Raw genomic sequence first — 12,962 nt, 5'->3', positions numbered from 1 at the left:
GTTCCAAATCATCTTTTCGAAAGAAAACTGCAACGTAGACCCCTACAGTATAGATAGGAACCTAAATCTGCATACATGCGAACTCGAACCCAGGTGGTGGGGTTGTACATCCACTCCCCCAACCAAGTGAGCTAGGCTCACTTCCTAGGTTTCAAAACCATTGGCGGTATGACGGTATCTTGGACATATCATCACATGATGTAAATGTTTCTTGAGATTCAGGTAAGCTAAAAGGTAAGAACAATAAAGATACGATAATGTCAAAAATTTAAGCATCAACAAAGACGTGACGTAAAATCCAGAAGTCACAAATCCATTTGAAATGTTTAAGAATAGAAGACTTACGAGAATTAGCCTAAAGACCCCAAATCCCATCAATTTCCTTGAGGTGGAAAAGGCTTGCAAAGAGAGCATTCAGTAGAGTGCTCGTCCTTGCAGCATGCCTGGCCAGTGTGCTGTAACATGACATCAGAAGTTTCCTGGTACTTGTGGATGACCATCGATCCATCCAACTCCTAACCCATAAGCCCCACCAAATTTATGATGGCTTCTCCACTTCTGCTGGAGAAATGAAAAACACTATTTAGTAATGGCAGAAAATAATGCAAAAATGGCAACAGTAGAACCCATTCTGATTTAAGTTTAAACAGGAGTGCTTAAAACTGAATCAAGAAGAAACAGGTTGAGTCATTGGTTACCATGATCCCGGAATTAATTGAATAAGTCATGCTTGGAAGATATCTTGCCTCCAGTAGAAACTTTCCTAAAGATTGATAGACAGACTTTCTCCATCAAATTCACATAGTCTGCATCAAGTGTTGAGCTTACCTGCTATATTTGCTTCTGGCAGAGTATACAGATAACCAGCCAACATATGGTACAGGAAAGCTTGCCGCTTCTTTTCTGTTACTTCTTCCAATAGTAAAAGTCATTAATAGAAAATCAATCTGCTCCAGAAATCTACAAGTGCCTCTCTCTTGATTCCTCATTGTACAGATCCAACACTTCTAGAGCACACTGACAAATAAATCAACTGAACACTTGAAGTGCAGATAGCTTTATCTTCTACTAATTTGAAAGAAAAAAATAAAGGAAATATTGAGGCAACAAGAAACATTTCAGCCATCACATAGTTTGCAAAGTGAACCTAGAAAAATGTTTGAAGTTTTAATTTTACATTTCTGAGTTGAACCTTAGAGCTCAGTCCAGCGATTTTGTCACTTTATGCACCACATACTTCTCTCATGTAGCTACAATGTATTCATGTGCAAATGTGAAACGACCACAAAAATACACACAAACACCTTTGCTAAGCCTGCTCTCAAAAACGACCAGTAAGTTTCACAGTACAATACTGCCTCATCTAAATTGGATGAATGTTTTTCTGAGTCAAGAACTTTGTGCCTTACAATAAGCTAAGTATTATTGCAACAATACAGGAGATAAGCTTGCATTTGGCACCTGATAAAACAAGACATTACTTAAACTCCAAGGTGAGAGTTCTACTTTTGGAACAGGGCAGCAAGCTCCCCCTTTTCAGCCATGGATGAAATAATATCACATCCTCCCACAAGTTCTCCTCCAACAAAAACCTGCGGGAAGGTTGGCCAGTTGCTGTAGGTCTTCAGGGTCTCTCTCAACCCATGGTTGTGCTCCTCATCAAGAATATCTACGGATGCGAAATCAACTCCATGTGCCTCCAGGATCCCCACCACTCTTTGCGAGAACCCACATTGGGGAGCGCTTCTTGATCCTTTGATGAAGGCAACCACTTTATTCTCCTTCACTAACCGATCAATCAACTGTTCAAGCGGCACAGTTAGCTGAACATGACGACCAGGAGTCAAACGCAAGTCTGCAGGTCTCTGTGGAGGACCGATCCAAGTGTGGTTCCCGGCAACGTTCCCCGGTGGCGCCTTGCCAGTGGCTGCGATGTATTCTTCCATCCATGATTTCCAAGCATTAGTCAGGACACTTTTATCTGGTGTTTCCTCGTCTGGTATTGCAACCTGTAGAGATAGGTGTGGTCAAATTCTCAAGTAGCATGGTCAAAACGTGAAGAGAGATAACTGAGACTCTGAGAGTTGATACATAGTCATTACTACAGGGCAATCATCTGCAGAAGTGATCAAAATGAGTGCAAGAGCGCTATATTTGTGTATATCAACCAACCCTCTTAAGGTAAACTGCTTTAGAAGAAAGCATGATCACTTCAGAAGCATTCATCATCAAACACTATAGGACGAGGCAAGCAATCAATTATCACGATTCAATTCATTGGACACTCTGCGCAATCCAATTCCATGATGTAACTGAAATCCTACGGAATGGGTGACGCGTGATGTGTATACCTTGACGGAGGCGCAGAGGTCAGCGGGCACCTTTCTGCGGTGCCCCTCGACGCTGGCCCTGACGTTGCGCGAGATCCCGAGAAACTGCAGGTCCCCGGCGGGATCGAAGACGCCGTAGACCCCGGGCCTAGGGGGGATCGAGTCCTCGTCGGGCAAAGTCTGGGTGGGCTCCTGCGGGATGGGGACGGGTGACGCCTCGGAGAGCTTGCTGAGGGCGGAGACGGACAAGAGGGCGCGGGGCGCGCGGCGGAGTATGGGCGGGAAGCGGAGAGTGCGGGAGGATGGGGTGGCCGGCGCCGGGAGGATGCGGAGGGAAGCGGCGGCAGCCGTGGAGGCGGTGGAGGTGGCCATGGGGAAAGTCATGGTGGCGCGGCTGAGTAGGAGAAGGTGAGGTGGAGGTGTGTGGAGAGTGGAGACGATGATGTCGTCCAGCCGCGCGTTCTTCCTCTCTAACTGGGCTGGATGGCACACGGCCCACAGACTAATAGCAGAGAAAAGCCCAACTTTTTATAAAACTAGTTGCTCGTATGCGCAAAATGCGGGAGCAACTAGTTAGCGAGCGCTTTCAACGATCGCTCCTGCGTGTCGCCATTTGGCGTATTTTCAGCCGTCGCCACGTGTCGCATTCTGAGCGTTTTTTTTTAATTTTATTTTTTATTTTTTCGCACGCGTTTTCGTCTTTTTAGTGTTTTTTCGGAATTTTTTTGATCTTACGGTTTTCTACCGATCTTTCATAACTTTTGGATGAAAAAAATTTCGCGAAAAAACGTGTTTTTGTTTTTTTACGCGAAAAAACATGTTTTCTGTTTTTTTACGAGAGACGCGTTTTTGCTTTCGTGAGAGGCACGGTTTTGCCTTCGCGAGAGGCACGGCCGTGCCTCTCAGAAAAGGAAAAAATGTGTTTTCTGTTTTTTTAAGAGAGACACGGTTTTGCTTCCGCAAAAGTCATGGTTTTGCCTTCGCGAGAGGCACGCCCGTGCCTTTCAGAAAAAAAACGCGTTTCTGTTTTTTTTGCGAGAGTCACGGTTTTGCCTTCGCGAGAGGCACGTCCGTGCCTCTCCCGAAAGGGGAAAACACGTTTTTTGTTTTTTTTAAGACGCACGGTTTTGTTTCCATGAAAGGCACGGTTCTACTTTTTTTTGCGAGAGGCACGATTTTCCTTCCGAGAGAGCCACAGTTTTGTCTTCGCGAGAGACACAACCCATGCCTCTCAGAAAGGAAAAAACTTGTTTTTTTTTGCTATCGCGTGAGGCACGATTTTTTCGTCCGATCTTTTTCTTTTGGTTTTTTTGTGAAAAAAGTTTATCAAACCTATCAATATAGGATCTAGTTTTGAAGATCTCAACGCGAGAAAGACAACGGTGAAAACAGTTCGAGATTTAGACCCATAGTTTAGGAGATAAAATGTTTTAAAAATACGAATCTACGAAAAAAGGAAAAACTAACAGGTTGCGACAAATGGCACGCATAGAATGCATCACTTGGCGCAACGTGTGAAGATGGAAGTAATCGTTGCAACGTGTATTCGCTAACTAGTGATTTCAGCAAAATTCTTTTTCTTCCTCGTTAAATGCTCTGGGCAAGCCCCATTTGCCGATTGTGTCAGCCGGGTTTCGTTATTTTCTCTTTTATTTTCTAAAGTCAGCACTACTCCCTTGGTACTGAATTATAAGACCTATGGATATTCTATAATATATGAACTACATACATACTAAAATAAATGAACAAACACACTAAAATACGCTTATATACATCATATTAGAAAAATGTCAGAATATTTTATAATCCAGAGAAGATGGAGTACTTCTTTTCTATTTCATTATTACTATTTTTTGACTTTTTCAAGTTATACATTATACTTTTTAGCACACGATAAACATTTTTTGCATCCATGATGAGCATTCTTGAAATACGCTTTTAGTCTTTTATTTAAATTTCAAAAATATCATAAAATATTTTCTAAATATAATTCTGAAGTATATATTTTAATATATTTTTTTGGAATATTAAATAGTAAACGATAGATTATTGGGCTGTAATTTTCAGTGGGTCACATCCTGACTAATATGTAAACCGGACATCCCAATGGAAATCCCTACTTTCTACGCCAATGCAATTTGCCGCTCATAGGATGAAAATAAGGCTTAATTCGTCGAGGGAGTGTCCCTCCCGATGCCCTAGTTGGGTTAGCCCATGTTGGGTTAGGCTGGTCACAATGGAGAGTAACATAAGGTAGGAACCTACATGCTTTCCTAGACTATGTTCCTACCTCCACAATGGGGAGTAACATGTATGTAGTGTCATGCAACAATGCATTTATTAAGCTATAGACTCATTGTTTCTTGGAGTGTGTGATGTTTCGGTAACTTAGCTAGTTACCACAAGCACCTCTCTCTTCACTAAATACGTGCCACATAAGCAAAGTTGTATTGGAGTGTGTGATGTTACTGCTAAGTTCTTCCCCATTGTGACCAGCCTTAGTTGTTTCTTATGTTTCCTCCTTTTCCTTGTTATCCTTTTTTTCTACTAGCAAAAGAAACCGTGCGTTGTAACGGAAAAAAATATGACATGCCCATAACGCAATAAATCAATGGGAAAGAAAATACCCTAATAGGTTCATTTTCCTTTATTTAAACATGGCATCCCATCGGTATTGCCTCTCAGCATAAGATGAACATCAACTTCCTTTTTTACCCTGTCGGGTTTTGCAGAGACATGCATGCGTTATTATTAATGGTTTCTTTTGTCTTCAGTACGATTTTGATGAGGTGTTCATTTGTAACAGGATCGACGCCAATACTAAAAAACATATTGTGTGCTATTAATTAACATTACACCCTACATCCAATTTAGAATATTAAATAAATAAAATAACATCATATTCAGATTATAAATATACTAAGAAGGTCAATGCGTTTTTTGTAAATGTTCATAATATACTAAGAAGTTCAAAGTACTTTACGAAAGGTTCAATGTATATTTTTTAAATGTTCACATATAATAACAAATTGTTCAGAAAATTTTACAAAAAGTTTTGTGTGTATTTTAAAAATATTCATCATATATTAAAAAAATATTTAAAAATTTCAACTTATATTAAACTTGGTCAATGTATATTTTGGAAAATGTTCACAGTATATTGTCTAAATGTTTATCTGTACTAATAAAAGCACGAGAGGGCAGATCCATCTTCAGATCTGGACCCTTTAATCACACAATCAACGGTGTACAAGATTCGTTAACGAAGCTAACAAAGACTTCGTTAACGCTAATCCTTCCCTGCAAAAAAAAAACCTGCCTCGCACCTCGCACGTTCTCTCGTAACTACGCCGCACCCCGCCCGCACCTTCGCTCCACCGCCTCCGCCCGTTCGCCATGCTCGCTAGCCCCGCATGCGCCGGCCGTCGCGCCGCGCCCCGCTCGCCCCGTGTCCGCCGCGCCGCACCGCACCCCGCTCGCCCCCCGCGCAGCGCCCCGCCCCGCTCGCCCCAGCGCCGCGCCCCTGTACGAGGACGAGGGCCACGTGACGGCCTCGTACAGGGGCAAAAGCAGCACGGCTGCGTCCTGGAGGAGGGAGCAGTTTAAGGGGCTGGAGGACGGCTACGGCTACGGAGACGCCGGCCCGCCCCAGCCCCAGCAGCAGCGGCTACGTCAGCGAGCGGGGGTGCAGCGCCGCCTCCAGCGCCGGGAAGAAGAAAGTCCTGGTCCTGCTGTTGTTGCTCCTCTTCAAGTTGCCGCTCCTTTGCAGGACCGTCGGGTGCTGCTGCTGGTGGTGGGCACCTCTGCTTTCACCGCTGCTGCTGGTGGGCAACGCCGACGCCCTCCGATCCCCGTCACCAACCCCCCGAGGCATCCGCCTCTGCCTGTAGAAGAAGGTAAAATTCAATTAAAATTTTAGGTTTCAGGTTTCAGTTAATATGTACTCCGAACTCTGAATTTGTTGTGGCTGCTCTTTCAAGTGCTGATGAACCTGCAAGATAATTGCTGAAGATAATTTGTAAACTTAACAAGATTGCGAGCATGTGTCAGTTTGCATTGCAAAATTGGACCGGCTCAATCAGTGTAGCAGCACAATGTTTGAACTGAACATGGCCTAGCAAAATTTTAGGTTCAGGGTTCAGGGGCGAGTGGGTGTGTGTGTTGTGCTTCATTCACAGGGTCTCTCTGTAGTGTCTCTCTTTAGAAACAAAGTGACCAACGGTGTCTCTCTGTAGTGGAAAGTATTGTTCCCTCCTTGTTATTTTTGATGCAATAAAATAATGTGAACAATCATAATCCACAGTGTCTCTTTGTAATGAAATAAAAAATGTTTCATTGGAACATTCTTCCTGACAGCTCCTTGTGGTCAAATTCCAAATTATCGTAAGGACTTAACTGAATTTACTGTTTAGTGAAATCAAAATGATGGAGACAGTAGCATTGTTCACATTTTGGCTCTTTTATGGAGTGAAATAGATTTAGTGAAATTCATCTTCAACAGTAGCATTGTTCACATTATGTCGATTGGCATCAATAACTGAATTTGTACAGTAGTAGAATTTCAGGGAACATCATATAAACACTGACATCTCCCTGGGAGGGGCAGTTTAAATCAAGATGCAACGTAGAAAAGAAAATAACATATGAACAGAGTATATCTACTGTTGTAGCAATGCAGAAAGTTCAAATCAAGATGCGGCAATGCTTCACTGTAAGAAGAAGCCAGCAAAAAAAGGATAAAGCAACGACTATGAGTGACTATGAGTTTGCAGTCATGTTGTTCATACTGTCGGAAGCGACAAGATCCAGACTGGAACAAATGCAGCAACGAAGATATTTGCTATAGATGAAACGTGTGCACTGCAGCTCTGTTGAGAGAGATATAAGACTTTTTCTTTTGTAGAGATGAATTTAGTCGATTGTTAACAGATTTTTCTGCAGGGTTTGAGTCCGCAACTAACAGAGTGAACATATTTTTCTTCGAATCACAGGATTTGAATGCACTCTTGCAACATCCCTTGCAGCCTAAGACATTCTCACGCCGCTATTTGGCTGGGTTAGTTTTCTGTCATGGAGTAAATGTTATGGATCGATTATGGTATCCTAACCTGACTAGAGTGTCTATTATGTGTTCACTGACTTGAATCATCTATTTATTCAGGCGGGTATATCACCATTGCTTCAAAAGCAACTAGAAGAGTTGTCCAAGAGGAATGTAAACAGTAATAGCAGTAATGACGATAACAAAGGGTCACGATTTGTTATTATTGGCCAGGATCGTGTGGAACCGTTGCAAGCTCTTCAAGATTCTGGACAAGAGTTTAGGTTTCTATAGACTATTTAGGGTATTCATAACCAGAATCAAGTTTGCATCTTGTGTATGTAGTTGATACATTAGTTGCTTTTGTTTGTGTATATGTAGTTCATATATTAATTGCTTCTGATTTTATTCCTGTCAGATTTGTGTGAACATGGACAAGCAAAGGGAGAAGAGAAGACTTACTGAGAATTGGAGGCGAAAGAAACACGAAGAGAAGAAAGGTAAACTTCTATCATCTTTTTACTGTATTTACTTATTACCTGCAGTCAGATGAATATTGGATGTAACATGTCTCTGATTAAGTGTTTTATATTTCAAATATCACCTTAACTATACTTGCGATGAAAAACAGTACATAATCATTGTACAGGCAGAGCACACCCACCTTATAAGTACCGCCTTCTATTTTCAGGCACACAGGAACAAAAGAGAAAGGACAGGAGAAGTGCTAAAGAGAGGGACTGGATAATAAATGAAATACTGAAAGAGGAGGCATGTATTGTTTTGAGATTATTTGTCTCAGGCCACTTCAGTTCCACGATTCCTTCATAGTCCGCAACTAAGAGAGTGAACATATTTTTCTTGCTGAACCATGAATCTTATGGGAAGTAGCGAGCTTTAGAGACTATGATTTCGCTGCGGAGGTGTCACCTAAGAATTCTACATTCCAGGTATAGTTTTTAATCCTTATGTTTAAAAAATATATCTCTACGGTTCTCAATACAGTAATATGTAAGGACATCTATATGAAATGAATATTGTTGTGATTAATAACTGTGTATGAAGTGTACGACTAATTTAGCAAAAAGAATAGATATAATTTGTAGTAGTAGTATCACATTGACTACTGAAGATTTGATTGAAAACTCAAATTCGGTTGGAGCAAAGTTTCTACAAACTCTATAGGTACTGGAGTTTAATTTTTATATTAGGCAAAATGAGTGTTGACCTTTGTAAAATTGGTCGTACAATTCATTCTTCAGAAGTGCATTGAAATAAAGAATTCCAGTTTTTTTATTTTACATAAACTGATTTGGGCCTTCCTTACCAGATTTTTTTCAGAATCACTTCGCTTCCCATGGCATTGTTGTTTCAAAGACGGAGCTATCCCAGTTTGTTGCTCTATCATTTATGCTGCAACTTGTTGTTCATTCCTTTACATTTCTTTTACAACTTTTAGTGAAAGGCAACCTCCAATCAAGCAGCGATTTACCAAATAGCAGTTTCAAGTTTTCTCTTTCTTTTGTACATTGTTGTGCATAATTTGTTCTGTTATAGAGATTTAAATGAGTACTGTTCTACTTTAGATTACTGCACCTTCTGGTTGTGAGTGGATCTAAGAATTAACATGATACGATATCTTCTCGAAAGATGATACATTATCTCGACACCAGCATGTGTCATTTTTTGGACATTAGATAGGTTAGCATTTTTAATATGTGTATTTAACAATATTTTGTGAAATGGAGTTATGGATCTATGATCTAACTAGTTCACTAGCATTTGGTAGGTTTGCAAGCTTCCACAATTTCATTGCACATGATTTACTACTGAAATATTCATGAATTTATGATCTGACAAGTTCACTAGCATTTGGTAGATTTGCAAGCTTCCACGATTTCGGAAGCCAAACGGAGATACTCCGGCTCCTAACTCTGCGGTGGAGCGGAGCGACGTGCAGTTCATTTCTTTGGAGCGGGTATTCTGTCGCTCCTTGTTTCCAGAGGAACGGAGTGACTGGAGTGGTACATTGTCGAACAGGCACTTCATTGCACATGATTTACTGAATTGCAGATATCAAAAGGCGCATGGAGAAGGATGTTAACGAAGTGACAAAGGTTGCACGGCTCACAAAATCAAAACTACAGCAATTGAATAAAGAGGTGAGTTAATTTGCGCTACTGTAACTTGCACGATGCATATGCTTTGCAGTGGTAGTAGATGACAACACGTTTGAGTTTTAAGGATCTTCACTTTTATTTGTCATTGACTGAATGGAGACATGTCTCTATCATCTCTGGTTGCCTTTGGCTTGTCCACTTAGATCCATGGTCATTAGTATTTTCTTCCCCCAAAATTTTACTGCTAGCACTTCCTGATATTCCAAGCTTTTGATGTTTTCTCCAATGTCTTCCCATGAAAATACTGGAAAGGTTGGTCATTTCTGAGAGTATGCATGGTTCATGATTTCCATGGTGGCATGCTGCTTATAGTTTTTGTTTGTTTGTTTTCGTGTCAATATTTGAAATATGAAAGATTATAGTTTCATTTATGAGTATGATGCAGGATTATCACTTATAAAGTTTCATACTTGTACCGATATCTTATGTATCAATATTTGAATATTTCCTTGAAATTTCTGCTTCTGTTGTATTTGTAGACGTCAGCAACACCATCTCTGTGTAGCCAGATGGTTCTTCATGTAACTCATCTTTTCTATTTTAATAAAGATCAGCCAAGGCCTTTTGAGTGGTCGCCTGTCACCCTCACCCCCCTCCCTTATCTCTTGTTCAATGTGTTAGTTTGTGTCAACATGTTCAAGATTTTGCTATCTTTTAGCTCAAGCAACTAAATTGTGCTCTGTTCTAAGCATGCAAAATGATTCTTTGGTTTCTATGATATATGATGGGTCATGTGGTGCATTTTTTCTTCTTCAGGATTTCACTAATGAGGTTGACATCAGTATTTGCTTGATAATTAAATATGAGTTATGTGCAATTATCAATAACAAATTTTAGATTATACATTGGCCTAGACATGCTTTGCATATGCAGGAATTAAAATATCTTGAAGTGTATGTCGGTTTTCATGTATGTTTGTAATATTAGTCAAAACGTGCATTTGCACGTGCTCAATTACTAGTACTACTAAAAACTACTTCGTCTGTTTTAAAATAAGTGTCTTGACTTTTACTAGTTTTGGTACACAGTTGTATTAAGATTGAGACATTTATTTTGAGACAGGGGGAGTATAACAAAGAAAAGGAAAAGAAAAAGGAAAAAACAAAATCAACAAAAACCGATTTGCTACAGTATGCTTGCCGTTACAGGGAGTGTAATGGGTTGTCCCATTCCCAATCCGGCCTTATGCGTCGCATCCACTGTGTGCAGCCTGCCGGCAGCAAGTAGGAGCTCTCTACTTTCTGCCCGTTACGAAAAAACTGTTTGTAAATGGTACTTTTTCCGTTTCAAAATATTTATCATAGAAATGAATATATCTAAATGTATTTTGATTATATATATATATTTATACGATAAGTAATTCTGAACGGAAGGAGTATATAAGTATCCTTCGCATGTGTTGTTAGGTAAAGACCCCATAGAGGAATGGTTTTCCACCCCAGGCCACCAGTTTCCCTTTCTTTTACTTTCAGTATTCAGTTATTTATTTACTCGTATTTACTTATTCTTGTTTCATTTTTTGTTTCGTTTTTCTTTTAATTTTTACATTTCTAATTCATGACCATTTTTTAAATTTGTGTTCTCGCAAAAATGATGAACATTATTTATAATACATTAATATGTTTTATATTCATGATTTTCTTAGTTTTTATATTTAATTATTAAATCATGAAGGGTTTAAAAACTGGTGAACATTTTAAAAATCCAATAACATTTTTAGTGAATATTTTCTTTTTTAAAATTTACTATATCTACATAGAAGCTCCCCATTACCTGATTTCTCTTGTCATGCAGCTTACCCACATCATCAATCAACATGCATCAATCCAACTCAGCAAATCTGTCACCTTAGCAAAAGAGTTCCATGACATAAATTTGTGATTTAATTCACCTTCTCCGTTAAATTTCTGCTCAAGTTATCATTTATTTCTTTACAAAACAAAATACATAGCTCAAGGCACCTGCAATGCAGCCCTATTGTATTCTAATAAATTTCTCGCATAATTTAATTCGGCTGACTAATGGGCTTGCTTCTCCTTCTTCATATTCTCCAGTGGATAACCACGTTGTCATCCTGTGTTGATTTTCCCAAGTAGTCGCTGATGTCATTGGCATCAATGCTCCATATGATGTTTCTGCATGGTTTGTAGCCTCTCATGCTTCTCATGCCCTTCAATATTTCTACGGTTCCTCTCCATATGTGTGTTATGGGACTCTGGCACACCATCACATGCCTCCATGTTATTCATACTCGTTTCAATTCATGGTTGTTCCTCCTCCATTTCACTTGACCTATCGAGTGTCCCTCAATTGTTCTGCAGCTAGCAGCTCTTTCATGTGAGCCAAGGAAGTGGAGGAGAGGTAGTTGGAGGTCTAGCACAGGAGTCCCTGGTGGATGTGGCGATGAAGATTGCCAACATTTGCAATCAGCCTAGCACCATTAACGAAAGGATAAGCATGTAGAGGTACGAATCATATATTCACATGCTTTGTCAAGAAATTAGTCAATATAATAATAATTAAAAGGAAGATTGGTTCCTAATATGTTATTTCTTTTATTTCATTCCAAAGTAGTAAGCATTTTTCCTTTGGCGTTGTGGTTGTTTCATGTCTGATTATATGGAAGGTCCGGGAGGAAAGTGCATGGCCACAGATGTTACGTAAGCATCAAAACAATCATTTTTCGTTGTTTATTGAAGGTTATTAGTGAAGTAGATGGAAGTTCCCATGGCTTGACAGCAGTTGGAGATATCTCCGTTGAGTGAAGATAATTTCACAAATTTGTAGTGAGCAATCTGAGTTTCTGAGTTGATTGTTTCTCCAGTATGGAATTTACCTAACTCTACCTTTTTCTTAAGGAAATGGCTTGCCATCCTCCGGCGGATCTTAGCGGACGCGTCTGTCACTTTTTTGCCTGACACGCGTCGAAATAAGGTCACCCACACCATGTTTTGTCGAACATATTTATGCAACAGAAGCTATGTTTCGGAAACATATGCGATGTTGCGATGGTCCACGACATATTTATATTTTCCAACAAAACATCTTTTGGATATTATTTCTGCAACAAGATATGAGATGGAAAAAATGCCACAAAATCTCAGTTGCAAATTTTTGCTACAAACATCTGTTGCAAACATTTCAGCAACAAGACTTATGTTTCAAAAATAATTTCGCAACAAGACGTGTGTTGCAGAAATAATTTTGCAACAATGCCTATGTTGCAATAATGGAGGCGTGTCCGATCGTTCGATGCTACAGATCTAACGGCTTGTGACCCGGATGATCTTTTTAAAAGATCAGCCGGAGGATGCGTAGCACTCCCCTTTTCTTAACCACATAATGTTGCAAAACATCACCATTTGGAAATATCTTTTTTAATCAGAGGAATCATTATGGTCTCAATGCTGC

General features: G+C 39.9%; 1 protein-coding gene and 1 long non-coding RNA gene across 9 annotated transcripts; one reads left to right on the top strand and one right to left on the bottom strand.

The window, feature by feature from the left end:
* Positions 1–1,291: 1,291 nt before the first annotated feature.
* LOC123453119 (monothiol glutaredoxin-S12, chloroplastic-like) lies at positions 1,292–2,769 on the bottom strand. The gene is made up of 2 exons (XM_045129885.1): positions 2,352–2,769; positions 1,292–2,009 (listed from the first exon to the last, which is right to left on the bottom strand). The coding sequence occupies exons 1-2, from the start codon at positions 2,712–2,714 to the stop codon at positions 1,503–1,505; spliced, it is 870 nt and encodes a 289-aa protein (XP_044985820.1). The 5' UTR covers positions 2,715–2,769; the 3' UTR covers positions 1,292–1,502.
* Positions 2,770–5,817: 3,048 nt separating this feature from the next.
* Positions 5,818–12,402, top strand: LOC123453118. 8 transcript variants are annotated; one of them, XR_006632709.1, is made up of 9 exons: positions 5,818–6,226; positions 7,322–7,386; positions 7,492–7,675; positions 7,790–7,871; positions 8,063–8,321; positions 8,702–9,349; positions 9,445–9,533; positions 11,606–12,016; positions 12,123–12,402. It is a non-coding gene; the product is annotated as an uncharacterized LOC123453118 (long non-coding RNA). The 8 variants fall into 8 exon arrangements; XR_006632710.1 differs by having other exon boundaries at positions 7,492–7,655; positions 8,702–9,533; XR_006632706.1 differs by having other exon boundaries at positions 8,713–9,533.
* The last annotated feature ends 560 nt before the right edge of the window (positions 12,403–12,962 follow it).

This window comes from Hordeum vulgare, chromosome 5H, assembly GCF_904849725.1.
Source record: "Hordeum vulgare subsp. vulgare chromosome 5H, MorexV3_pseudomolecules_assembly, whole genome shotgun sequence".
NCBI lineage: Eukaryota > Viridiplantae > Streptophyta > Magnoliopsida > Poales > Poaceae > Hordeum > Hordeum vulgare.
Note: the sequence above shows the minus strand (reverse complement) of the source record. Positions and strands in the feature narration are given on the sequence as shown.